Here is a 24,909-nt window from a genome sequence, read left to right on the forward strand (position 1 = left end):
CCCCACAATGCATTGTGTTAAATACGACAGTGATTGCATTTTCTTTAACTTTTTATATAGTTATTCATCATGTACAATAAATGCACACATGAATATATGCATGTACAGTCTGTTTCATCTATCCTGTTGTTTTTATCCTGACCTGTTTTTATTTGTTTTCTTCCACTGATTTGTTGAGCCGTTTTAACCTGAACTGAACTGTGGCTACGTATCCCTGTTCTCATGATAAACCAACCAATAACTGTATTGTTAGCAAAGAAAAAGTGAAAGTGTGACTTGAGATGAATGGCAGGGTTACTCACCCCTCGGCCCTCCAGTTCCATCTTAGTGACGGGCCACGTTTCTTCTCTCTTAGTGTAAAGCAGCATGTCTTCATAGCTCTCCAGGAAGGCGTTGGGACTCTGCATTAAAGCAACAAATAACACAGGAGCGTATTAGTTACAGCTGTACAAATACGGTATGTCCACAGAAGCTTTTCTTGTTTTGTGAAATAGGACCAGTTAATAAGTGAGGATCCAAATGAGTAGTGTTTTTACCTTGTTTGCCTTCACCATCAACCCTACAATCATTTGCTTCCCGGTCTCCATGAAAAATGTGCGGTGAGTTTCATCAAGCAACAGAAGCTGAAAAAAAAAGAAAAAAGCGTCATCTGCCTATTTTCTGTGGTAATTTCTTTAATTATGTGGTTCTAAAAAACCTTCCTCAGGGGGGGGACTGATAAATGCAAACTACAGTAACTCATGGATCAAAATGAAATATACAATACAAGCAACACATAAACTGAAAAAATACTCCAGCTGTGCAATTATCCATGTATGCCATTCAAACCACTGTATTCAATTGCTATGCAAGAGCAGAGGTTTGTCTGAGACTGAAGAACAAAGGTAAAAATCAAACGTGGTGACAAAAGTATCACTCATTTCTCTAAGCGTATGGAACACTGTAAGCCATCTCTCCTAATTGCAGCTGCTGTCTTTGTATTTTACCTCCTAGCATCTGTCTTGATGTTGCTTAAATAAAGAAACCGGACTCAACCTGCCTGTGGGTGCTAAGACTACACTGGCACACAGGCAGCATATTGGAAACAAAAGGTGTGTTTGAGTGTGCCTCGAGGTTTCTACCAGGGTGATATTACATGCACTGTGAGATCCCAGATGAGGATTCAAAAAAAGAGAAAACTATCTACATTAGGCGAGCAACTACAAAGACAGCTAAGACTAACCTAGTCCATGCTGCTCACTTATAACCAATAAGATTACTTTTACAATCTACCCCAAGCTATTGACCACTAGCAGTTCTACACAGCAGTATTTTGATGAGGTCTGCAGTTTTTAAAACATTAAAAAGGTGTCTATCACAATAATTGCAATTATCAAAACTAAGAGAATAATCTATGTCACATTGGTAAGTCTTAGGAACTGAAACAGACCTGGAATGCTTGTCTCACACATTGAAGTTTGGCAAGGAAGTCCTGGTCACCAAAACATTCAAGTAAGTCAGTTCTGGTAAAAGAAAAAAAAGAGTGAAGTTTATTTATTTATTTTGCAAACGTGTAAGCGAACAAGTATCTATTCACACATCCAGCAGACACGGAGCAACATTAGCATCCATGTGAAGTCTGGCCACTTGATAAACGTAAGTCCAATGTTCACTCTCCTTTTAGCTCCGTTTTGGTTTCTACCTTCCTGAGAGAAACATCTGGCTCTTAAGCTGCTAAATGCTTCACTACTATCACAGATGCCTTCCACGTCTAGAAATGACACTGATGAGAGCAGTGATGGTAACAAAACAGTAGCAAAAACTTTGGGTCATAAAACCAACACAGAACAAAATGCTCCGTAGAGCTGAGAGTAATTGCAGAGTCGGGTGATAATGCAGATGTTACACTTCACAGTTACCTCAGGGACCTATAGGACACTTTGCCCTCCCGGACCAGAGACAAGGCTTCTTCATAGAGAGCTGCTGGCTTAAGTGGCTGGTAGACATCTTCTAAAGACATGGCATCAAACAGCTGCACACACAAAACACACAAACCTAAGTGTACAGTCCACATAGGTTTACATACAAAAGCAGCAGATGTGAAATGTACAAGTATCTGTACTTGATTCAAATACTAAGGGGCCCTGGGAAATCACTGACAGCCATTATATAATCTTGTTTGCTTTCAGTCTTTAGAGGAAAGGAACTAACCTCTGCAGCCGAGAAGAAGGATTGGTCAGAGGTAACAGTAGTCGCATCATCATCTTGCAGTCTATGGAAACTCTCCACATGAGGTAAGATAAGAGTTCCCTCACTCTCTGCCAAAGGAACACCACAAACTCTGACTGACAGGGCAAGAATCAAAACACAGATTTACTTAACAGAAACATTAAAGGTGTGCCCCACTGTGAAACTCTGAAACCGTATTACTACCGATACACACCAGACTGTATGAATAATACCTCAATATTGAACCCCAAGTGCTTCTTTTGGCAGCGCCGCTCTCTTGTTCTTCAAATGTGCGTCTGTTATCCCAATTTGTTCCCCTTGATTTTATGGTGATATATCTACATGTCTCTTACCAAAGTCTGCCAGCACACTGTCTGTTGGGATACTGCTGCCAAAGTCCTCTTGTAGGTGGTATGCCCTGTGCAGTAGTGTCTCCAACTTCTCAGCAAAACCTTTATTACGGGTTTCAACCTATGATGAAGAGGGAAGTAGCATAAAACAGGTCCGAAGTTACTTTTTTGTATGTAATAAACAGCTTTAGTCCATGTTCAATTTAATTTCTTTCAATTGTAGTGCATTTGTGCTGTGTCATCAACATCACAAATACAATAGGTGAAATCCAAACTGCACCATAACACAATACTGTACTCAAACTGTAAATTAAAGGTGCTCTAAGCGATTACTTCTTGTTGACGTTAGAAAGTATTTCCAAACAAAACGAGACTAGCTCGCCCCTCCCTTCTCCTCATACCGTCCCCTCCCTTCTGTGCACTAACCCCCCAACCCCAATTCTTTTTCTTGGTTATTGGCGGGACACTGTGTGTATGCTTTGTGGTGCAGATTGGCGCATTTTGGTTTTGTTGCCGTTTGTAGACCCTGGGCTGTCTACACAGGCCGCGTTTTTTTACAATGTGTTCAGGGGACAGGCAGCTCGCGGATAGTGAGGAAATGTTTGCTGTATGTGACAACAAATGTTCTAGCCTAAAACACGCGTGTTATCGCTTAGAGCACCTTTAACTCAAGTCTGTACTGGTAAATATTGTTTGATGGTTACCATAGAAAAGTCTCCACACGCTGCCCCTTGCAGAGCGAGGCTGTTGTTGCTGGAGGTCGAGTCTGTGTGAGGCCGAATGTTCAGCGCCTGTTCCCACTTTCGTAGAGCTTCCTCAAACAGCTCCATTCCTAGCAGGAAAAGAGCAAAAACACTTAACCTAACTGTTGATTTGTGAGCAAGAAAATCTAAACTTTGAGCTCAAAGTCACAACAAGAAGCATCAAGGTGCAGAGGCCGTTGTTATTTCTCAATGGTTTCAGCTGTGGCGAAATATCCACTTTATCAAAAATAGTCTGGTTCTAAAAGGGGAAAAAAACCTTGATAATTGAAATTTCACTTCAGGCAGGGTAATCCAAATACCAAACAGCAGGACCTCGGGACCAAGGGTTCAAAATGTACCTGATTGTGATCTACATTATCACCACTTGTTTTAAATTACAATACCAACAGCAGGAAATGAATGCTGCCTTCACACAATGTGGGAAATGCAGTTGTTTATTTATGGCTACCGCAACGTGATAAAAAACACAGAAAAATAACTTTTATACAACATTCAAGATGGAAAAATTATAAGGGGCCCTTTGCCGCATGTCATTCTCCCTTTCTCCCCCCTTTTATGTCTTCATCTGTCCCATGGAAATAAAGGCCTAAAATGCCCCCAAAAAATATACAAAATCACAGCAAATAATGTCACTAAATCTGACATAAAGCTTGTGTACTACTTTTTTATAAAACCAGGGGTAACAGTAAATACCTACCCATTATATAGAGATTATCTGCATTAGCATCCTCTATTGCCCCCGACTCTTCTACCACAGGCTCCGCTTCCCAGGGGGTGGATGGATTGGCAGATTGATTTGGAGAGTTGGGGACCCGCGTCTTTGCCAGAAAAACACAACACACAGACAGCAGACAACCCACAACACATTAGGGAATGTAGATTAAAGAAAATTATAGGCAAAATTACATATAATTTGTTGTAAATTGCAAAACTAACAGATGCCAGGCTGTGTGAGGAACTTGAGTGTTTACTGGGGGCCAGGGAAGAAATTCCACTCATGGTGTCATTGCTCCGAGTGCTGGGACTAATCATCTGTCGGCCAGTAAACGGGCCTGTGGAGAGAAAAACACATTCTCTTGTACATATTTCTCAGTTAATGATGATACACCAGTAACCACGAAGAAAAATTATCATTTCATGATTTCCATTGGAACTTTTTCTCAAAGGCATTAAGGCACACCTCTCTTCAATGATGAGGGTCTTCCTGTCCTTATCAGTGCCGCAGGTATTCCCACTGTCTTCTGCCCCTCCTTCCCTTGTGCTACCTGCTTCCTTTTTCTCCCCCGCCTTTTCAGTTGATGAGCGGTGAGAGCCAGAGCCACACTGCCCAGTGCTGTGGCAAACAGCACCTTCTTCAAGTTCGGAGTAAGTTTTAGCTGAGAAAATATGGACTGAAAGGAGGAAAGGCAAATGTAAACTGTCAACACAAAGGGATCTACTAAACATACATTTAGCCATTATTACTTGTTTTTATTGAAGGACTGTAGATAGTGCTTGTGTCTAGAGATAGAAAACTTATCTGTACAGTATAGGCAAAGTAGTTTACCTGCCCAAATGTGGAATAGAGAAACACTGGTATCTCAGCTACAGTCATGGCCAAAGCCTGGGCGATGGACATCCCTTCTGCTCGTTTGACTGACATCTCAGAAATTGAAATGCCTTCAGGCCACAGCTCTCGGAAGCTCCTTCACATTCAGCCTAAACAAGGTCTCGTCTCTGGTCTGAGATCAGCCAGCTCAGGGCATGCTGAGGAGCGATCTGTTGTTATCCACTCTTGAGCTTGTACTGCACACTCGCCCAATGTCTGATTGTGGATGTATTACCCTATAATATAAAAGACATGAGTTTTGCAGTCTCCACCTTTAAAAGAGTACTTTACATTGCACAGGCCTTGTAAAGATAAACACATGGCATCAATAAACACAGTTGCAGCAGTGCTCTTGGCTCCAGGGCAAAACTCTATAAACGGGCACAGAATCAACTTGCAAAGCTCCAGGGTTTATGCAAACTCGCATTTACAGTTAAGCAGCAAAGCAACTTGAGATTCTGCCACCTATTCACCTATCTACAATGTCTGGTATGCGCCCAGTTGACCAGCCCGCCCCACACATGCTGTAACGTTACAAGGCAAACACCACCCAATGCTGCTTCAACAAGATAGACTGGCTGACTTTTTCTTTCTTTAGAGCAAAACTGACAATAAAACAACGAATGACATACAAAATAAACAATTATTTTTCCAGTCAGACAGGACAATTATTGATAATGGATGGGCTGCTAACTGAGAGGCTAGCTAGACTGAACGGTTAGCAAGCTAGGCTGTTAGCCTATGCAGGCACCTGAGACCCTTCCAGGTCTCCTTACATTTTACGTAAAACACACATTAAGTCTGAGCTCAGTCGCTCTTAAAAATTTGGTTATTGACGGACCAGAATTAGCACTAGCAGCCCTCATTGACAGCCCTCAGAGGCGAGCATGCTAATGTTAGCTAGCCTAGCTCGGTCTCATCTGTCACTTCTATAGACAGTTAAAGAAGGTCACTTCAGATCACAGCATCATCCGGTCAATCAGACATTGGCTGTGGGGATTTAAACTAACACCTTAGAGGCTTCAGTGGCTCTGTGTTCAACTTACTAACGGCACAACTAATAACATAATCCCTCACATAGGTACATACCGTAAGCATCTAATGCGCCAGGGAAGGACATTCCCGTCACAGTCAGTGAAGCAGCAGCTTTTTGCTCAGGGGCGATGCATTAGGAACGTAGATATATTGAAGCAACCATCAGCCAATGGATTGAGGAGTGCTTTGATTCTTAACCAATCGGATGGAAGGTGGGAAGGAGCAAGTTCTTTTACAGTCTAATCAGGTTGTAAATCAAAGAGCATAGTTCCCGAAAGGGTAAAAATCAGAAGTAAAAACTGTCAGAAAGTTTCCCGTTGTGCACATATTTGTAAAAGTGTTATTAAAATTTCATGGAAGACATATATTATATTATATAACGACATGCTGAAGAAACTTACAACTAAAGCAGTTTTTTTTCTTAGTGCTTTTTCCTCCTGGGATATCGAATGGCATTTGGGCAGTATTTTGCAAAACCTAATACTGATGCTAATACGAATACGAATTCTAGAATTAATACTCTTTGTCTGGGACAGAGAGTTGCCTTTGTTATAATAATTATAAGTATTATAAGCAAGCAAGCAAATATGCTCAAGCCGGGCCTTAGTAAAGTATCGTAAATAACGGTTTATATATACAGCCTGCTCGCTTTTTTAGTTGTGGAAAAGTAAATTTACGAATGGTACCTGAAGGCGACGTTGCAAAATCGCCACAGGTGTGTTAAACTCACCACAATAATCAAACAACTGTTTCCGGTTTTGGCATCTACTTTTCAAAATAAAAAAACAAACATTAGCCTGCCCTAGCTGTTCTGTAATATAAGTGCGTTGACATATCGTCTGTATTTTCAAATCCTATTGTACGCTATGATTTAAAGCCAGGTTTTTGCATGACTGTGTATAAAAAAATGTATATTTGTTTTTTTCGTGCCTGAGTGTTTCTTTGTTGGGTGGTAGATCAACAAAGAAACTTTTGTCACTTTTGTTATGAAAAGACGGATCGGAAGCCTGGTCCTGGATGGAAGAACGAGTGCGTATTTGGTATTTTTGAGGCAGGGGCTCGAAATCGTTGTCTTTTAACAAAATGGTTGAGATAACCCTATGGAGATAACAGTACAGTAGATGACTCAACACTTTTAACAGTTAATTCATAAGCTATAGATTTGACAAGAATAGTATAGTAGTGGAACTGTTCGCCAGACAATGGAAACTAGACTACACGGGAAAAAAGGACACTGGATTTGAGAATTGACTGAGAGCAGCCATTTAAATCTGTAAATATGAATTTAGTGACTCTTCAGTGGCTGGTCTCTTGCCTTCTGCCTCAAGTTAAACGGCTAGAAATATGAGTGTAGTCGGGCTCCTTGGAGAAGGGCTTTCCCACGAGCCTTGACATGAAATATCAGGTAGGCTACGAACCGGTTATCTTCTTACTGTCTATGGTTATTTCATGTAGTGCGAGTAACGTTATTCATATATTAGATGGACTTCCTGTAAATGTCCAAATGAAGACCCACAAACCCTAAACTGCTCTGTTTTACTCCCCCCCGACCAATACAGGAGAAACACTGCTGGCTCTGCCTGCTCAGCCTGAGCCTTCTTCTGTTGTTTTGCATTGGACATTTGATCATACGGGACCTTCTAACGCCTGTCAGGCAAAGCGACGGGCTCAGAGGCTACATGAGGATCGCCCCCGGCGGGATGGATCAGGTTAGAGGCAGAGCTGAGGTCACACATAATACAGCGTCATGGCGCATTAGTTAATGGTGACCATGAAAATGATTTTAGATCCTTAATAATAAAAGTATGTTTTAGTTCCATATATGATATTAGGAATAGGGCTAAAAATAACGGTTGCTTTAAACATGGATGAATCTTTCAATTGGTTTCTAGATTAATTAATACATTTATAAATGATTTTGAATTCAATTTACGCTTAAGACCAAAAAAAGTAAATGCTCTCAATTGAAAAGCTGGACTTGGGGATTGTTAGATATACTGCAGTTAATGAGTTGTTATTAAAGAAGTAATTATTTCATATAATTTATCATAGTTACAGGCGCCTATTTGCTGTCCTATTCAAATAAAGTCCTAAAAGGCCCAAAAGATAATCTTAATTTAAGAAAAATACGGTAATAATTTATCATAGTTCATTATGATTCATCATTCTTTCTGACTACTTGCTTCATCAGTGCTGCACATACATAGCACACCCCACCTGTGTATAATAGAACTGTTGTGTTGTTGCTAGAACCACTGAGGAAGGCTGTAACATTGATGGTTCTAGTGATTTTCTGCTAAAATAAAAGCAAAGATCTCAGACAAGTGTTGGTTTCAACTTTGTTACGTAAATCAGACTTCAAATACATATTTTGGAGCTTTTGATCAACAGTGAACAAGTAGCAGGCTATGCTAGATATGTAATTGGGGCAGCATAACTTCTGAGCTATAAAACAATAAATTCATTGTATATATGAAACCTACAACAACTCTCTTATACTGTCCTCTTCCTCTCAGTTCCTGCACATGCACTGCAGCCAGTGTGCCTTGGTCTCCAGCTCAGGTCAGATGCTCGGAGCTGGTCTCGGAGAAGAGATAGACAAAGTCGGATGTGTGATCCGGATGAACAATGCCCCCACACAGGGGTTTGAGAAAGACGTAGGAAACCGCACCAGTATTCGGGTTGTGTCTCACACCAGCGTTCCCCTGTTGGTAAAAAATGAGAGCTATTATTTCCAGAAATCAGCCGGAACCATATATGTGTTCTGGGGTCCTGAGAGGAAGATGCGGCAAGACGGGAATGGACAAACCTTCAATACTCTACTGAAAATAGCAAAGAAGTATGCAAACGTCAGAATCTACACTGTGACCAGAGAGAAGATTCAGTACTGTGATGGTGTGTTTCAGAATGAAACTGGAAAAAACAGGTACAGTATAAGTTTAGCATCACCAGTCCAATAAATGAAAGCCTTGGCTGATGCTCTTGTTTGTTTTTCATGCAGGAGAGATGGAGCTTATGTTTACCTATTTGGAACAGGACTCCAACTAATGATCATTTTAAATTAGGATATGGATTAATCTGCGGATTATTTTTGTTAGTTTTGTCAAATCAGAACATGTCCCAGTTAGAGAGTAAATCCCGTAAACATATTCTTTGTAAATCTTTACACTCATTGCCTGAAAGAACCAAGCAGGCCCACCTTGTTGCACGGTCCAAATTTACTTCAAAATAAGGTACTCCCACGTGTACAGGAAATACCTAAACAATATATCAAAATATACGCAAACTTTACACTTTTAAACAATAGGTTGTACCACTATATATTGGGGTCATTTAAAATGAATCTACTGTTTAGTAATATAAACAGTAATGGTGCGTTGTGGAGTTAATAGTCTCGTTTTAAGAGGTTTAAACAAGTCTTTTAAGAACAGATGTTTGGTGTCTTACTCAGAATGAAGACGGGGGCGTTTCTCAGTACTGGATTCTTCACAATGATTCTGGCTATAGATATGTGTGACAGCATCCATGTTTATGGAATGATTGATTATAACTACTGCAGGTGAGACGTTTTACATAATAACCCAATTTTATGATCTATACTGCACCTCCATCTTTAACTTTAACTCTGGTTGTTTATTTCTTCTGACAGTCGAGCCAATCACAGTGTTGTTCCCTACCATTATTACGAGACGAACCGAATCAATGAGTGCAGGATGTACAATGTCCACGAGCACACACGCCGCGGGGGTCATCGTTTCATCACTGAGAAGGCCATCTACGCCAAATGGGCAACACGGCACAAGATGGAGTTTAAACACCCCTCCTGGAGCATCTAAGGAAGAAGACATCATAACCCAGAAGTTCTCGTGATGTTCCTAGACCCTACAGCGGTATTCACTTGTAACGGCTTTTGATCATCTTTGTTGAGGATTTAAGCGATGTCTAATCAGAGACTTTATCAATGACATGGCATTGTTACTCCTGGACCCTAGCTTTCATTTGACTTTTTTTTACCAACTCAACCATTTTTTTTAAGTAGAAAAAAAGTTCCATTTGATACAAGCTCATCGTTGCTAAAATAATCTGCAGCCATAAGTATAAAATACTGTTTTAGATGTACCAGATGTATCAGCCTTCAACTGGTCACAGGTGGTAAACTACCACTTTCAGTATTCCTAAACACTTACCATTACGCATAACCAAATATCAGTACACTGATTCAAAAATATTAAGCAACTACACAAAGCAGTAAAACCAAAGCTTACAATGTTTTATTCTTTATACCTTTATGCCTTGACTTTCTGTTTGGTTCTGCACAATGTTTTATTTTATGCTGCAATCAGGCATGCCGCTACAACATGCACCTTTACTCCCTTAAACAGGAAGTGTGTCGTTTTAGGCTGAAACTAGTGATTCATTTCAATAGCAATTCATTCAGTCAGCAATTTACTCAATTAATTAATTATTAATTTGAATGTTTGTCTCAATCGTCATTGAATTTACCATCATAGTAGACTAAGAAAACAAGCAAATAATCACATTTGAAGGAATGACTCAAACAATTAATCGACAACCAAAACAGTTGCTGATTGACTTTCTGTCGATAGACCTCAATTAATTAACTGACTTATTGTTTCAGCCCAAATATACACCAGACAAACAAACGAACACACCGAGTCATGCTGTTTCAGGCTGCTACTTTCTTCTTCATAAACTGTTTAGTTTCATTTTTGTAAGGTTTGATATTGAAGATTTATGCTAATTTACGTTGGAGTTTGTTTTAAGGCCATACAATACCAGTTAGCACTTTAAACCAATGTTTCTCAAATGGGGGGAAAGTGTACTCCTAGGGGTACTTTGGAATACTGCAGTGGGTACGTGACATTTTTACTAAAATGCTAATTTAAAAATATGTCAGGGAGGGGGGTAAAGGAACCGGATAAAGGATATGGGGGCGCTGGACTGAAAAAGGTTGACAACCACAGATATATACCAACCACAGAGCAGACAGTATTGAAATGTAACTGCAGTGTGGTCTACTGTCCAGTAATCTGTCTTCAGCACCACCGACAGCCACTGATATACAATCAATGGCCAACAAACAGTATTAAATACAATGAGCAAGAATTCAAACAGATCAGTGGTTAGTGTGTATTATCTGTGTTTGAGGGGGCAAACCCTCGGACCAGATTTCTTGGAACGCTGATGGGAAACTGCACAGCTGAATCTGTGGAAGTTCCACCTGAACCTCTGACAGAATAGGAGTCTTTAGTGTTTTATCTGTTAATGTAATTGGTCCATCAACATAAACAAAAAAATGAGTTACTTGTCTTCAGACATCTACTGGTACCCTTTTTATTTTGCTGCTTGTTCACTATGAAAAACATAGCACTGCCTTTTCAGTCGCATAATGCTTATTTTGTGACAAATTCCAAAGACTGGAATAGAATTTGCACTGCTTAACAAACTACTTTGTCAATTTACTGTGATTTACATACTAGGCATTGTTGACAGGAATTGTTTCAATTAAAATGTATTTTTAATTACTTTTTGGTTACTTTGGTATGGACTTATGTTGTGCAAAGTACAAACCTGAATGTAAACTTGACCACTGGTTACAGCAGATAAGTGTCAACATGAATAAATCTGCTGACAGTCTGAGTGTGTGAGTTTGACTTTGTATAAGAATATTAGACAACTGGTCTTTATCTCTGGCCTTTGTAGACCACTTGAATTCAGTAAAAGACTAGACACCCTTGCTCCACCCACACATTGCGTTTTCACTGATAAGACTTCTTTGCAGGACAGTGTGGTAAACTGCATTCCTGACTGAACTCATCTGTACGTTTCTCTGATCTTAACTATTAGTCAAAATAGTAAAAAATAAAGGTTCTGCTTTTTTTAAACTCAAATATTAGGTATAATTCTATATAAACCAGGGTTATTGACTATGAATTCCAAAAAGTACTGTAAAACTAGTGGTAGTAAGGGGGTGTAAGTGAAAACTTTAAGAAAAAGTCTGAAAAAGGGATGAAAATGTCAAATGTTTGTCAGTTTTTTACTCGGGAGGACAACACAGGGGATGATAAAGAAAAAGGAATCCATAAGTTAAATAGATAGATAGATAGATAGATAGATAGAGAGAAACGTTTTTTTCTATTAAGCAGGGTGCATACAAATTTAATAGCAGAACTAAAGTTGATTAAATAGAACAAAGACAAACAGAGCAAGTATAAATAAAATGAAAATGTATGTAAGTTTTATAAATAGATAGAGGGGGTTTAAATGGTCAAAATAAATCATCTTAGATCAAAAACCTTGATGATTTTCTAATTGACGCTCAATACTATGCATCTAATATGCTGTATAACCGATGCTACATATGAACATTTTGACTAGTTTCCACACGGTGGATTTAAAGTTGGTCACTTCCCTCACTCATCACTGTTTTTTTTCATGTTTTGAACAGCAGGGATAAACAGGAAAGTGGGGAGAAAGAGGGAGAAAGGGCGAGGACACCTGGCGCCGCGGGTTGGGTTGGCTCGGATTCGAACCGGGCCGCTGCCGGGGAACATTCTACTAGGTAAGCTAGCGGTCGACCCAAACCATAGACTGTATATTTATTAATGTTAACGGTCTATGACCCAAACGCAACCCACACTGTGCTGCATTGACAGACGTAGTGGTGACGTCAGCGAGTGGTGCAGGAAAATGGGGCACGAGAGGGAGAGCCAGACATCATACACTGAGATGGCAACGACTATGAAACGGTAAACGCTGGATTAACACACTGGTGTCGATTATGATACGGTGATATATCATGTTAGCTAATAACTTGGTCATATCAGCGGGGATGTTGTTCAAAAAAATGTAAGAAAAAGGTACGTCACCAACGAACGCAGACTGGCTGCGTTAAAGATGTAATTTTGTTTGTTAACACAATAACGTTAAATTGCCTTATATTTTCCTAGCGTTAGCTAGGTAAATATGAGCTAAAATATAACTAGCAAGGCTATGACACCGCAATTAATATATATCGTTATATATTAAGCAACTACGTACGTTTTGTTCAACATTGTTGTGATAATGACGTGTAAAATAACCGACGAACATTCAGCTAAATAGTTATTAACGGTTCATAACATTTGCATTCGGATTTCAGTCTCTGTGTTTTTGTCTCTTCCGGTCAGATATGATGACAGACTGGAACAGCCAGTGTGCTGGTACACAGCCTGATCATCAGACAGCATGGGGTTAAAACTCACTGGCAAGGTAAGAAACAGTGTACAGGAGGGTGTGGCACTCAGACCTCTTGCCCCTTCATCAGTATTATCATTATTATCAGCCAGGGCAAAGAGTATTACATCCATGCAAGTGTTGCAGGAAGTATTCAGATCCTTCATTTACGTAAAATTACTAACTCCACACTAAACATACTAGTCATGCAATTAATGTAACTTATGATGACTTATTATACCTTAATGTTTAAGCAGCATATTACTGTTGTGGAGCTTTTAACGTTTTTTGTATATAGCTGCTACCAAGGATTATTTACATTATTATTTACATTATTGATTAATCTACTGGTTATTGTCTCAACTGATGAGTTACCCAGTGCCCAAAGTGACATCTTGTTTCGGCCACCCAACAGTCAAAACCTCAACATTATTGTATTATAATTTAAGGTAAAGGGTGGCCCGGTGGTGCGGAGGTTAGCACTGTTGCATCATAGCAAGAAGGGTCTGGTTATAGCTCATGCAGGTACAGATAATTTATGACAGGAAATGCTGAAAGGAAGAAGCTAAAAACATGAAGGGCTTGACATTGTTGCCTGAAAAGCTCAAATTGTATAGACTGCTGAGTATTTCAGTCTTCAAAAATGCACATTTTATAAGCTCTTCATAGGTTTTGGATGTAAAATCTACATTTGTTAAGTGACTTCAGCTGTTAAGTTGTGAATTGTACAATATTTCCTTCTAAAATGTAGTAAAGCGGAAGTGTTAAGTGGCTCAAAATTGTAATAATTAAGTAAAATACAAGTAATTGAGTAATTGTGCTTAGTTCACCACTGTTGTTTCCACTGCAGGGACAACAGAGCCACAGGCTGGTGATCTTTGCAGCCATCTTCGTCCTGATGACACTCCTCATCCTGTATGGCTCCAACAACGTCAACGATACTATTTATGCTCCCTTTCACGTGGCTACAAATTATGCTGTCAAGGCCACAGATTTGAAGAAGTGGTCCGGGAAAGACGGCTATGTGCCATTACATGGGAACAAGGTACTTTATACCTTGGTAACAAACAGAAATGTGTTTTGATTTGTAAACCCACATACATTTGCAATACAGTATTTCATTGTGTGTGAGACAATGTTTTTGTCACTTAAGGACCGGTTTAGATTCAGGTGTACATGCTGTTTGAGTTGGCACTGGATATCAGTGAAGGATGTTGTGAAGAACACAGCAGAATAAGTGAAATGTTACTGCTGCACTGAGCAAATGTAACTTCAGTACTGTACATGGACCAGGAAGTCAATAATAGGAAGAACCTACAGGAAGTGGGACAGTAGACCATGAGAAACTATTCTTAGGATATTTCTACCAGTGAAAGGCTACAGGCACGGACCTCTATGTCACAACACCAGGCCATTATTTAAAGTGCTCATATTATGCTTTTTCCCTTTCCTTTATTGTTATATATATTTTTGTGTAATAGGTTTACAAGGTGAAAAAGCCCAAAGTGACTTACCCCCCCCCAAAGTGACTTACCATGTCCAACAGAACAACAGCTCGCCTAGCTGCTAGCGTAGCACTGCCTCACACTCTGCTTCTGAATGGCTAGTAGTCCTTACTTAGTTACTGCACATGTGCAACTCCCAACAAAGATTGAACAGAAGTAAGATGCCTCACTCTGTAGCTGAAACAGAGACTTCAACACACAGGGTGAAAAGAGGAGCTTCGGCAATGTGCAGCTCAAGAAAAATATGGTGTTTTTTGAAAATGAAACAATCTAAACCTATTCTGATATAACCTCTAAATTCAATTATTCACCTGAATGAGCATAATATCAGCACTTTAAAATAAAGAATAAACTGTAAGAGATGAGTCACAAATCAAATAGCAGCAATGTAGGTCAACTATTTTATGAGATGTCCCTCCAGATAACACCTTCCTGTTCTGTTTCTCAGCGTTTTTTCTTTCCGCCTGTTTCTGCTTGTCTCTATGATATCCATCATTGCACGTGAGCTTAAACTGAAAAGATAAATTATTGCAACAAATGACTAACCCTAAACTACTAAATGAAAAAATAAGCTAGGAGAGCAGCCATCTCAACTTCCTCAGTATTTCCGGCAGTGTAAACTTGTTGCCTTGAATGTAGTGTTGTTTTCAAGCTCTGTTAACTCCACTACTCGGAGTACACAGCCCCACAATAGTGTTCACTGGTCTTTAGCAAGCACTGTTAACTCAACTTCTTAATTCAGCGATGATAAACATCAAAACATCAAAATTGAGCTTGTCAGAACACACTAAGGGTATTGGTGTTTCTCTTCATTTCAGAGTATGAACCTACGCTGTCGTAACTGTGCGCTGGTGACGAGTTCCAGCCATGTCCTGGGCAGTCGAGCAGGGGAAGAGATCGACCGCACGGAGTGCGTGATACGTATGAACGACGCGCCCACGTTGGGGTACGAGACCGACGTAGGGAACCAGACCTCTCTGAGGGTCGTAGCCCACTCCAGTGTGTTCAGGGTGGTCCGGAGGCCTAACGAGTTGCTACAGAGGCCAGACAGCAGCCCTGTGATCATCTTCTGGGGACCCCCAAGCAAGATTGGGAAGGAGGCCAAAGGAACCTTGTACAGGTTGATCCAAAGAGTCAGCATGACCTACAGCAACTTGTCTTGTTTCAGTATTACAGCCAACAAGATGCGCAGATTTGACAGCCTGTTTCACAGGGAGACGGGCCGAGATAGGTGAGTATTTAGGGAGCTAGTGTAATGTGAATCCTAATTTATTTTGTATCAGCCCCATACTGGATAAATTTCAATTCGCAAACTCTGTTTTCCATTTGTTTTGTTGTTTTCTGCTCAGACAAAAATCTCACTCCTGGTTGAGCACAGGCTGGTTCACCATGGTCATAGCCATTGAGATATGTGATAATATCAAAGTATATGGGATGGTTCCACCCAATCACTGTGGGTGAGTATAATAATGGCACTCATCAACATATGTAGAAACTTCTAATCACCATTAACCCATTATTACTAATCACAAAAAAACGTGTTAAACTAAAAAATAAAACCCTCCTTCTCTAGAAAATCAAAACCCGGATCCAAGAAGATTCCCTACCACTACTACAAGCCCAGGGGGCCTGATGAATGTGTAACATATCTACAGAATGAGGGCAGCAGAAGAGGGAACCACCATCGCTTTATCACAGAGAAACAAGTGTTTGCACGCTGGGCAAAGCAGTACAACATCACTTTCACTCATCCTAAATGGTTTTAGACTTTTGGGAAAACCACTTGGAGATCTATCTGCACTCACAGAAGCTGAAGGGGAATGAGCGCAATGGGCTGACTTCCCCAAATGAGCCTTCAAAAAGTCACACGATGAGTAACCGCTACTTTCAGGAATCTCCGCGAGGAGGAAAAAGTGTTTGGACAAAACTATTATTGGACCAAATGACTGAGGAGAAGAGGAAAAGATCTCAGTTTGGAGGGGAAATACTTTATAGTGTATATTCCACAGCAACATGTGAGGCCATTAAAACAGGTGTTTTTTGTAAATAGAAAAGGAAATGAATTTAAAGATGAATTTTTACATGTTTATATTTTTGTTATTACGTATTGAAAATGCACTTAGTTTCCAATGTTGGGGGGGAGGGGGGGTGATTATATAAGTAACCCAATTACATATACACACAATAACAGTATTATCTCAATTAGCCATCTGTCATACAGAGTTTCTACTCTAGCAGTCAGATTCAGCAGAACATTGGTGCCCTCTGACGCAATATGTGAGCAATGTTGCTGGTAACAAATCCATCATTATCTGAACTAGAATAATATAAACATTTCCACATACCTTTTGATTAAAATGAACAACTAAATAAGTCTTAAATTGGCAAAGATGGGATTTAAATCAGGAAATATCTGAATCATAGATAAAGACAACTGCCGTCTTATTATAAAATATACCTTTATTGATCCCTAGAAGGAAACTTGGTGGTTCTACAGATACCTTTCAGGGATTCAACAGGGACAGACAATTACTCTGTTAATGTAACACACAAGACATTCAGATGGCGGAAATTCTGCGGTAACATATTTATTCTAGATACTAATTGCCACATTATACAGAATACTATTTTAAATCTCAATTTGCTACACCCTCAATTTGAAGGTATTAGTCGTTCATTGTATTATTTTTGATGTACCGTTGTTGATTTGAATGTTTTTTTATGAAAATTAGATTTTAAAACCTAAAAACGTTTTACCTCAGTGGCATTCCAGTGCATGCATCTTGAGTTCAAATAGTCCACAAAATGCATTATGGTCATGTTATGGTCGTGTATCAGTATGTTGCTCTTAGGACCGCACGATTCAAATAAAATTGAAATTGTAACTTTAAAACTATAAGTGAAACAGAGGGTGCAGCTCATAAACAACGTTGCCTTTTGCAAGTAACATCTGTAAACATTTTGTCAAAAAATTCATCTTCAGGAGAGACACTAAATGTGCTTGAATCATTGTGTTCAGAAAAGCCTGTATTGTTTACTTCTTTGAAACCTTCCTATACAATAATAGAAAGAAAATATATGAACCATGACTGTTGTGCTACTTTACCAACAACTTGTCACAGTCCACACACACACACACACACACACACACACACACACACACACACAAAATATATTGCAGGACTGTTATCAGACTTCAGTTTTCACTAGTTCATAATCTGGAAAATAAGTGTATATTAGGTCCATTCACAAAAACAGTGGTCACACAACTAGCCCACAAGAATACTGCAAGCAATCTATGAACCGATCATTAAAATAAAATCTGGCTTTCTTGTCCGGATGATAAAAATGAAATGCTAATATAAAGAGGCAGATACATACATCACTATGAAGTGACTGAATCTGCAACACAATGAGAGCTGCAGAGGCCTGTAGTCTTGTACAAAAGCAGGCATGTGTTTGACCTACAAATTTTAAGCTTCAAAAAATACAGTAAGAGTCAATTTGAGGCTGTGGATAGTTTTTGTATTTGAATATGTACAATTTGCTTAGCCATTTACAAAGACAGACAGCATGATGACCAAATAACGAAAAGAGATATTTAACAGGTATCTAACACACAATGCACAGACGTGATGTTTGAGATAACAGTTTTAACAGTAAGAAATGCAGAGAATACCAGTAAGATGACAGAACGTCTGCCACCATGTCTTTGTTTACTTTCCAACACTTTTATGAATCATTGGAAACAACACTAAAGGCAGCATTGATCTTCTGTCGCAACCCCGCCATGGAAACTAAGATGGCCTCCTGTTGAAAAGAAAACTAAATTAACTCAGTGGTGAACACAAAAGCAAGCAAAAGACTGTAAGGCATTTACTTTTACACAGAGTATACATTGATCTTGCCATACAAAGTTCAGCAATTCAGCAAATATGTCCTATAATAAGCCTCACCTCTGTGCGAATGGTCCTGCTGCCCTGATTGGGGCATGTGTTGAGGTAAAGGTCAAACAAAACACTGGGATCAGTTACTTCCAGGTTTTGGTCAGTATCTACACTGGCCTCCAATCCCTGCAGACCTCCAAAAACTACCAAAAGATGCCTGAAAGAAAAATAAAGTGGAAAATTGTCAAGTTCACATTAAAAAAACATAATGATCAAATACCATGGTACCAATGGTATAGCAAGCAATTGCAGCCGTGCTAGCAGCTCTGTGAGCTTTGAGCTAAACACTAATCTCAGCTTGCCAACATGCTGGCAGTGACATGCTGATGTTTAGCAGGTATGATGTTCAGCATCGTAGTTTAACATGTCGGCATGCTAACATTTGCTAATTAGCACAAAACAAAGTACAGCTGATACTTATAGTGCTTTTGGTTTTGCAGCATTTGGCACATGTTGACCTGATGATGGTGCTAAATTAAAAGGGATTACCCAAGTTATCATCTTGAGGGGGACATGAATGTTTGCACCAACTTTAACGGCATTCCATCCAACAGTTGAGATACTGCAATCTGGACCAACGCGGACAGATCGATAGACCAACATGCCATGTCGTGCTGCTAGCAAGGCTAATTTAAAAAAAAAAGTCTCCTCCCATCTTATCGGCTCTGAACGTACTTGAATGGTGACAGTGTTGTTTGGTCCACGCTGCTGCCTCTCTCTGATGTGCCAATAGTCAGATCATATCCTTCTTCATATGGACTTTCAGTGAAAACTGCGCCTGCATTAACAAAACAACAGCAATAAGGATACAGCATTCACAGCAGGGCCAAGCCTCTCATCAGATTATCAAAACACAAAGAAAACACTGTTTGGCTTTTAACCCTCCAAGATGTTACAAATTAATCTGGAACATATGTTTGAGTGTATCACAGGCATTTAAAAAAAATTAAAATAAACCTACTGAGGCAAGATGCCAGACGGACACTGTAACCCCAGTAGAGACCTGCTTCAGTCCTGGGCAGATGAGGAGCCACCACCGCACCTTTACATATTTTGCTCTCTGAAGACGATGAACAGGACAGATACACTGAAGTGATGTACAGAATCTTGAGAACATGGAGAAATTTTCTCAGGGAAAATAAATATAAAATCAGGTTTCAGTCTGATTACCTGAACTCTGTGTTTTACTGAGCTTTACTGTGACTCGAAGTCCAGACTGCAGCTGTTTATCAATCCGAACATCCTGTGGGAGCAAATGGACACGGTTCAGTCTATGACAAATAAAAGGCAAATATTAGGATTGAAGATTATTGTTTGGGTCAATTTTTAAGCACAAAATGGCAATATTCACTGGTTCCAGCCTCTCAATTGTTAATGTTTACTGGTTTTCTTATTTTCTAGGATAGTAAACTCAATATATTTGGGTTATAGAAGTTTACAAGGACAAATCGCCTTGGGCTTTGAGAAATCCGTTCACATTTTTCACTATTTTCTGACATTTTATAATATAAAATTAATCAAGAAAATACCTGGTATTTTAATCAGAATTAATTTTGTTAATTGCAGCCCTACAGTCTATATTCCATTGTGAATTCCAACGTGAATTCCAACGTCCAATGTCTTTGATCTTACTGTCCACATGCTCACCTTTCTCATTCCACAGTTGACCAATGAGCCTTTTCCTTGTTTGATTGGCCTGTCGAGGACTATTCCTTCCCGGTATTCGGATTCATCATCTATCCTCATGTGGTGAGGACTGTCTAAAGGGTTGAGCAAACCTGGTCGGAAAACATAACTGTAAAGAAAATGTCTAATGTGGCCTTAATTTGAGGGCCTGTTTATAACTGGCAACACAATCTACCTATTAGCTCTCAACCATTACTCTGCCTCAACTACATTTTATTTCAAAGTGAAGTTTCTGTAGTTTGGTACACTTATTAACAGCATCAGCAGATGGAGCTACAGTACTGGCTGTACAAACAGCTCACAGAGCCCACAAACCCTCAGCGTCCAATTGTTGCATTTTGTGTCAAACATTACACTCCTTCTCAGATTCATAATTCAGCTATATCCAAACACACAGACATGATGTACATGTTTAGAGACAGTGCAACTTTTTATCATTTTTTTTTTACATTTTCTAATAAATATCCATAAAACTTCTAACAAATTATAGAAAAAAAGATGCTCCTTATAAGGGCCGAGTTTGCCTGAGAATCATATTTAGTTTTTTTCATTACAGTGATGCTTGCCTGTACATCAATCAGTACATTTTCAAACAGGAACTGCTAATAAGTAATTTGGCACATTTTTAACTTAGGGTACCAATTTTATTTTTTGAGTGGGGGAGCAACAGTGTCAGACCCTGAAAACCCCTGCTGTAAATGAATGTCAGAAAAGGAATTACTACCTGCATACTGTAAATCTTTATGCTTCGGGAAAAACCACTTGCGTAGATACCTGATGGAGAAGAAAAGCTGTAGTCATAATCTGATAAATAGACTGATACAAGTCATCTAATTATATATATATATATATATATATAAAAAACCTGTTCCTACTTACTGTGGACATTCCAGGTACTGAAGTATTCTGGCGAGCTGAATACAAGCATGTCCTTTCTTCCCAACACCTTTAAATTCTCCTTCAACGCTCCTGCGTGGCACAGACAAGAACGACAAAATTGTGTTATTAGCTTTCTGGCGGTTTAGGAAAGATTTACCAATAAATTGCACCTCATAAGCTAAACTTACTTAACATCTTCCCCTTGTTCATCAAACACAACAATCTCATCGACACAGAACACGACACAGGCTCGGGCGATCTGTCCGGCCAGGTACGTACGAAGTTCGGTGGACTGAGCGTTATCCAGGACAGAACCTGGCAGAGCCACACTCACTGTGTAAGCCCGACCTAAGAGATCCATGGACAGATGACACGCTACAGCAATGTATTCACAAGTAGAAGGACTAACAGCAATCTGTGAAAGGATAAGGTTACCTTTTTTGTTGTGGCTTTGTTCAAGGTTCTCTCCATCTGCAGTGTCTTGCTGCTTCTGCTTTTCCAACTGTTTGATCAGCTTGGCTTCTTTTGTTTGCTTCTTAGCCTCCTTTCCTGTTATTGAGGAAGAACAGTGACAATGTTAAGAAAATGACATATGTAGTGGGAGTGGGAAAAAAAAAAAATCTAAAACAATACAGCATAGTACACCATTACTTTAAGTGGCAATACTGTATTGATACACAAGCGCCAAGTAGTGATCTTTTATTATAAGTTGGTCAGTTTGTCTGCTTGACAATGCCATTTGGCAGCAAGAAAATGGAAGTGATATAAACAAACAGAACTGTATCTTTTTAGATAAAACAGATGTTGACAAAGTTTCCTTTTGGGGACATCATTTGAAATTGGGGAAAAATTTGAAGTTGGAAAAATGTTTATAAATTGCAATATATCGCAATAATATTGTATCAGGGCATAAGTATCTTGATGATATTGTGTCGGGAACGTCTGGTGATTCCAACCCTTAATATGTGGACAGACTGGAGATGAAATCTAAATTGATGGTCTAAGTCAGTGGATCTGAAGCTTTTTGGAGTAAGACCCTTTAAAATGAGGCAAGATACTTGTAACATCTGAGTTCTTAAAGCAGGATTTTTGCTACTCAGATCTGATTTTATCTGAAGGATTTAGAGAGGAAACATTTAGTCGATTAGTTAGTCAATTTATCTGCAACTATTATTCACAAGCGAAGATCCACAGTAATTTTTCGAGTAGAAATTAACTCACATTAACGAGTTCCAGGCAGCTTCTCAGTTTTATAGATGGGTTGCTTTAAATTATCTCATGTGATGGGAAACTGAATATCTTTGGGTTTTAAACTGTGTTGGCCAAATAAAACCTTTTTTCGATACAACCTGAGTGAAAGCTGGACCTTGATTCTGTAAAATAAAGTTCTGTATATATAACACTTTAACTGAGAGTTATAACGTTAGCAACTAACGTGTGTGTTAAACCAAACGTATTAACGTTGACGTTAGCTGTTAGCTAAATGTAAGTAGCTCTTTACTCACTTTCTGCTTTCCTTTTCTTCCAGTCCAGCCTCTCCTCAGCCTGTAACAATGAACAAACAGCTACATTATAGGTAATGTAAAGAAAAGCACAAGGTCATTTTTATGTAAAACATTAGCGTTACAATAACGTTACCCGAGAGGCTACAACTTTAGGTCTTTTCGTTGCAACGCCGGTAGACATTTTAACATGCACTCACATGTGAAGTTTATTTACTTCCGGGTTGAGTCTTCTTTTTCTTCTTCTTCTTAGAGTTTTACGGCAGTTGGCATCCCATGTGTTGCATTACTGCCTCCCTACTAGGAGCATGCCCGTTGTTTTATCCATTGACTGTAAAATGAACAGTCTATGACTTAATCACATAACAACTTCTAATTCATGAACAATTTAAATTTGTTTTTGTTACTTTTTTCAGTTCTCTCTTTTTTATATCCAAGCGGTGCAAAAAAGCAGCGATGAGATCCCCAGCCCACCGAACTACAACCCCTTCCCACCCAAACTACGCCTCGATATATTGTCCATAAATATTACAAACAGGATTGGTGACAAAGGGCAGCCCTGGTGGAGGCCAACCGTCACCTGAACAAGTCCGACTTACTGCCGAGAACCCGGACACAGCTCTCGCTTTGGTCATGCAGAGATTGGATGGCCCTGAGAAAGGACCCCCTCATCCCGGACTCCTGCAGCTCCACCCACAATATTTCCCGGGGGACCCGGTCATAGCCTTCTCCAGATCCCCAAAACACATGTAGACCGGTTCAGCATACTCCCAGGCTCCTCCAGGATCCTTGCGAGAGTGTAGATCTGATCCATTGTTCCACGATCAGGACGGAATCCGCATTGTTCCTCTTCAACCCGAGGTTCGTCTATCAGCCGAACCATCCTTTTCAGCCCCTTGGAGTAGACTTTACCAGGGAGGCTGAGAAGTGAGATACCCCTGAAATAGGCACCCACCCTCTGGTACCCCTTTTTGAAGATGGGAACCACCACCCCGGTCTGCCACTCCCCAGGTACCGTCCCAGACCTCCATGCAAAGTTAAAGAGACGGGTCAACCAAGACAGACCCTCCACACCCAGAGCTTTCAGCATTTCTGCACGGATCCCATCAATCCCTGGGGCTTTGCCGCTGTGGAGTTGCTTAACTACCTCAATGACTTCCACCAGGGATATTGACGACAATCCCCCATCATCCTCCAGCTCTACCTTTACCTTGGAAGGCATATTAGCTGGATTCAGGAGTTCTTCAAAATGCTCCTACCCCCGCTTGGATGGTTCCCCGCTTCCCCCTCCTGAGGTGGCGAACGGTTTTCCAGAAGCACCCTGTTGCAGACCGAAAGTCCTTCTCCATGTCTTCTCCAAACTTCTCCAGAGGCTGCAGCCCTTTGGGCCCTTTAGTACCTTGCAACTGCTCATGGATCCCTCCAGGATAGCATGTCCCGGAAAGATTCAAGCACAATTTGAATTAGCTCAGCAAGTTAATCTTTCGGATTTGGGTCTGGATTTCCATCCTTGGGTTGTGCGGCAGCAGTTAAAATGTCACAAACCGGCTCAACACGTGACAAAGAGGGGAGACCAGACAGGTAAAGTGCCAATTGATTGTTTGTTAAATAAGCAAGATAACTATTTACAAAAAAAAAAAAAAATCAAAATGTGGACTCAATGGTATTGGTAGTGTGTTTGTGAAAGATGTGTGGATAAATGACAACTGCAACAGAAGAGGTGAAACAAACCCACACCGGGAGAAGGGGAGTCTAGGAGAAGGAGAAGGCGGAGAGAGAGCACAACAATAAGACCAGCCTGGGACAACCCTGACCAACTTCCAGCAAATTTGAAAAGGGTCTGCTGTCAACCGGGCTACATTGAGACATAACTTGCATAATCTTTGTTAAGGCCTACCCAGGTGTCAACCAATTAGCTAACGAACCCTCCCAAACTGCCAGCTCAGTCAGGAAAGCCAGAGAAGCCAACAGCAGGCAGAAAAGGCAAGGGTTCATAACACCCCCCTCCATTCAAGAAAGAAATCAAAGCCCCTTGAATGAGAGGAAAATCATGCAGACCAAGTCCAGTGGCCCTTGATTTAACCCTTTCTTGGATAACACACAGTTAAGGTTACTGCAACCTTAAATTGACCTTAAATCAAGACACTTCTTGACTGTGTATCTAAATTGCCGTTAAGCTGATGTTCCTTCGGTCTCTTTGTGGACACCC

General features: G+C 40.0%; 4 protein-coding genes and 1 long non-coding RNA gene across 8 annotated transcripts in view; 3 read left to right on the top strand and 2 right to left on the bottom strand.

Annotated features, from left to right (window-relative positions):
* miga2 (mitoguardin 2) overlaps positions 1 to 6,235 on the bottom strand; it is a 17,604-nt gene extending 11,369 nt beyond the window's left edge. For 2 of the 3 annotated variants that reach the window (XM_034897242.1, XM_034897240.1), the window contains exons 1-12: positions 6,000 to 6,235; positions 4,869 to 5,146; positions 4,503 to 4,713; positions 4,259 to 4,374; positions 4,020 to 4,140; positions 3,263 to 3,390; positions 2,562 to 2,679; positions 2,191 to 2,324; positions 1,899 to 2,011; positions 1,430 to 1,502; positions 537 to 623; positions 303 to 401 (exon numbers count right to left, since the gene is read on the bottom strand). In XM_034897242.1, the coding sequence (XP_034753133.1) occupies positions 303 to 401; positions 537 to 623; positions 1,430 to 1,502; positions 1,899 to 2,011; positions 2,191 to 2,324; positions 2,562 to 2,679; positions 3,263 to 3,390; positions 4,020 to 4,140; positions 4,259 to 4,374; positions 4,503 to 4,713; positions 4,869 to 4,964 (1,296 nt within the window). In that variant the 5' untranslated portion in view covers positions 4,965 to 5,146; positions 6,000 to 6,235. The remainder of the gene's footprint in view (positions 1 to 302; positions 402 to 536; positions 624 to 1,429; positions 1,503 to 1,898; positions 2,012 to 2,190; positions 2,325 to 2,561; positions 2,680 to 3,262; positions 3,391 to 4,019; positions 4,141 to 4,258; positions 4,375 to 4,502; positions 4,714 to 4,868; positions 5,147 to 5,999) is intronic. The other variant, XM_034897241.1, reaches the window with a different exon arrangement.
* LOC117959888 overlaps positions 1 to 11,606 on the top strand; it is a 24,046-nt gene extending 12,440 nt beyond the window's left edge. The window contains exon 3 of the long non-coding RNA XR_004660020.1: positions 10,931 to 11,606. This is a non-coding gene — a long non-coding RNA (uncharacterized LOC117959888). The remainder of the gene's footprint in view (positions 1 to 10,930) is intronic.
* Positions 7,046 to 11,117, top strand: st6galnac4 (ST6 (alpha-N-acetyl-neuraminyl-2,3-beta-galactosyl-1,3)-N-acetylgalactosaminide alpha-2,6-sialyltransferase 4). Its single transcript, XM_034897264.1, has 5 exons — positions 7,046 to 7,350; positions 7,505 to 7,654; positions 8,462 to 8,871; positions 9,397 to 9,504; positions 9,595 to 11,117. Exons 1-5 carry the CDS (start codon positions 7,339 to 7,341, stop codon positions 9,779 to 9,781), a joined length of 867 nt encoding a protein of 288 aa, XP_034753155.1. The 5' UTR covers positions 7,046 to 7,338; the 3' UTR covers positions 9,782 to 11,117.
* A 1,008-nt stretch (positions 11,607 to 12,614) lies between the features above and the next one.
* On the top strand, positions 12,615 to 17,582 carry st6galnac6 (ST6 (alpha-N-acetyl-neuraminyl-2,3-beta-galactosyl-1,3)-N-acetylgalactosaminide alpha-2,6-sialyltransferase 6). 2 transcript variants are annotated; one of them, XM_034897259.1, is made up of 6 exons: positions 12,615 to 12,715; positions 13,136 to 13,217; positions 14,032 to 14,226; positions 15,505 to 15,917; positions 16,036 to 16,143; positions 16,260 to 17,582. In XM_034897259.1, the coding sequence occupies exons 2-6, from the start codon at positions 13,194 to 13,196 to the stop codon at positions 16,450 to 16,452; spliced, it is 933 nt and encodes a 310-aa protein (XP_034753150.1). In that variant the 5' UTR covers positions 12,615 to 12,715; positions 13,136 to 13,193; the 3' UTR covers positions 16,453 to 17,582. The 2 variants fall into 2 exon arrangements, with proteins under 2 accessions (XP_034753150.1, XP_034753151.1); XM_034897260.1 differs by having other exon boundaries at positions 12,670 to 12,819; positions 13,134 to 13,217.
* Positions 17,583 to 17,885: 303 nt separating this feature from the next.
* On the bottom strand, positions 17,886 to 22,951 carry spout1 (SPOUT domain containing methyltransferase 1). The gene is made up of 12 exons (XM_034897254.1): positions 22,837 to 22,951; positions 22,704 to 22,743; positions 21,634 to 21,747; positions 21,387 to 21,546; positions 21,199 to 21,288; positions 21,044 to 21,093; positions 20,281 to 20,411; positions 19,804 to 19,876; positions 19,595 to 19,693; positions 19,309 to 19,411; positions 18,643 to 18,790; positions 17,886 to 18,496 (listed from the first exon to the last, which is right to left on the bottom strand). Exons 1-12 carry the CDS (start codon positions 22,882 to 22,884, stop codon positions 18,419 to 18,421), a joined length of 1,134 nt encoding a protein of 377 aa, XP_034753145.1. The 5' UTR covers positions 22,885 to 22,951; the 3' UTR covers positions 17,886 to 18,418.
* Positions 22,952 to 24,909: the final 1,958 nt, after the last annotated feature.

Source organism: Etheostoma cragini, chromosome 16, assembly GCF_013103735.1.
Source record: "Etheostoma cragini isolate CJK2018 chromosome 16, CSU_Ecrag_1.0, whole genome shotgun sequence".
Taxonomy (NCBI): Eukaryota; Metazoa; Chordata; class Actinopteri; order Perciformes; family Percidae; genus Etheostoma; species Etheostoma cragini.

What these genes read in the sequence shown, in the direction of transcription:
- spout1 (XM_034897254.1), bottom strand. Translation starts at nt 22,884, where the DNA reads ATGTCTACCGGCGTTGCAACGAAAAGACCTAAAGTTGTAGCCTCTCGG. An exon ending in TCAACTGTGGAATGAGAAAG is followed by an intron (nt 19,877 to 20,280) that starts GTGAGCATGTGG and finishes TTGCTCCCACAG; the next exon opens with GATGTTCGGATTGATAAACA. An exon ending in ACAACACTGTCACCATTCAA is followed by an intron (nt 18,791 to 19,308) that starts GTACGTTCAGAG and finishes TTTTTCTTTCAG; the next exon opens with GCATCTTTTGGTAGTTTTTG.
- st6galnac4 (XM_034897264.1), top strand. An exon ending in CCCCCGGCGGGATGGATCAG is followed by an intron (nt 7,655 to 8,461) that starts GTTAGAGGCAGA and finishes TCTTCCTCTCAG; the next exon opens with TTCCTGCACATGCACTGCAG. An exon ending in ATTGATTATAACTACTGCAG is followed by an intron (nt 9,505 to 9,594) that starts GTGAGACGTTTT and finishes TTCTTCTGACAG; the next exon opens with TCGAGCCAATCACAGTGTTG.
- st6galnac6 (XM_034897259.1), top strand. Translation starts at nt 13,194, where the DNA reads ATGGGGTTAAAACTCACTGGCAAG. An exon ending in TGCCATTACATGGGAACAAG is followed by an intron (nt 14,227 to 15,504) that starts GTACTTTATACC and finishes TCTTCATTTCAG; the next exon opens with AGTATGAACCTACGCTGTCG. An exon ending in GTTCCACCCAATCACTGTGG is followed by an intron (nt 16,144 to 16,259) that starts GTGAGTATAATA and finishes CTCCTTCTCTAG; the next exon opens with AAAATCAAAACCCGGATCCA.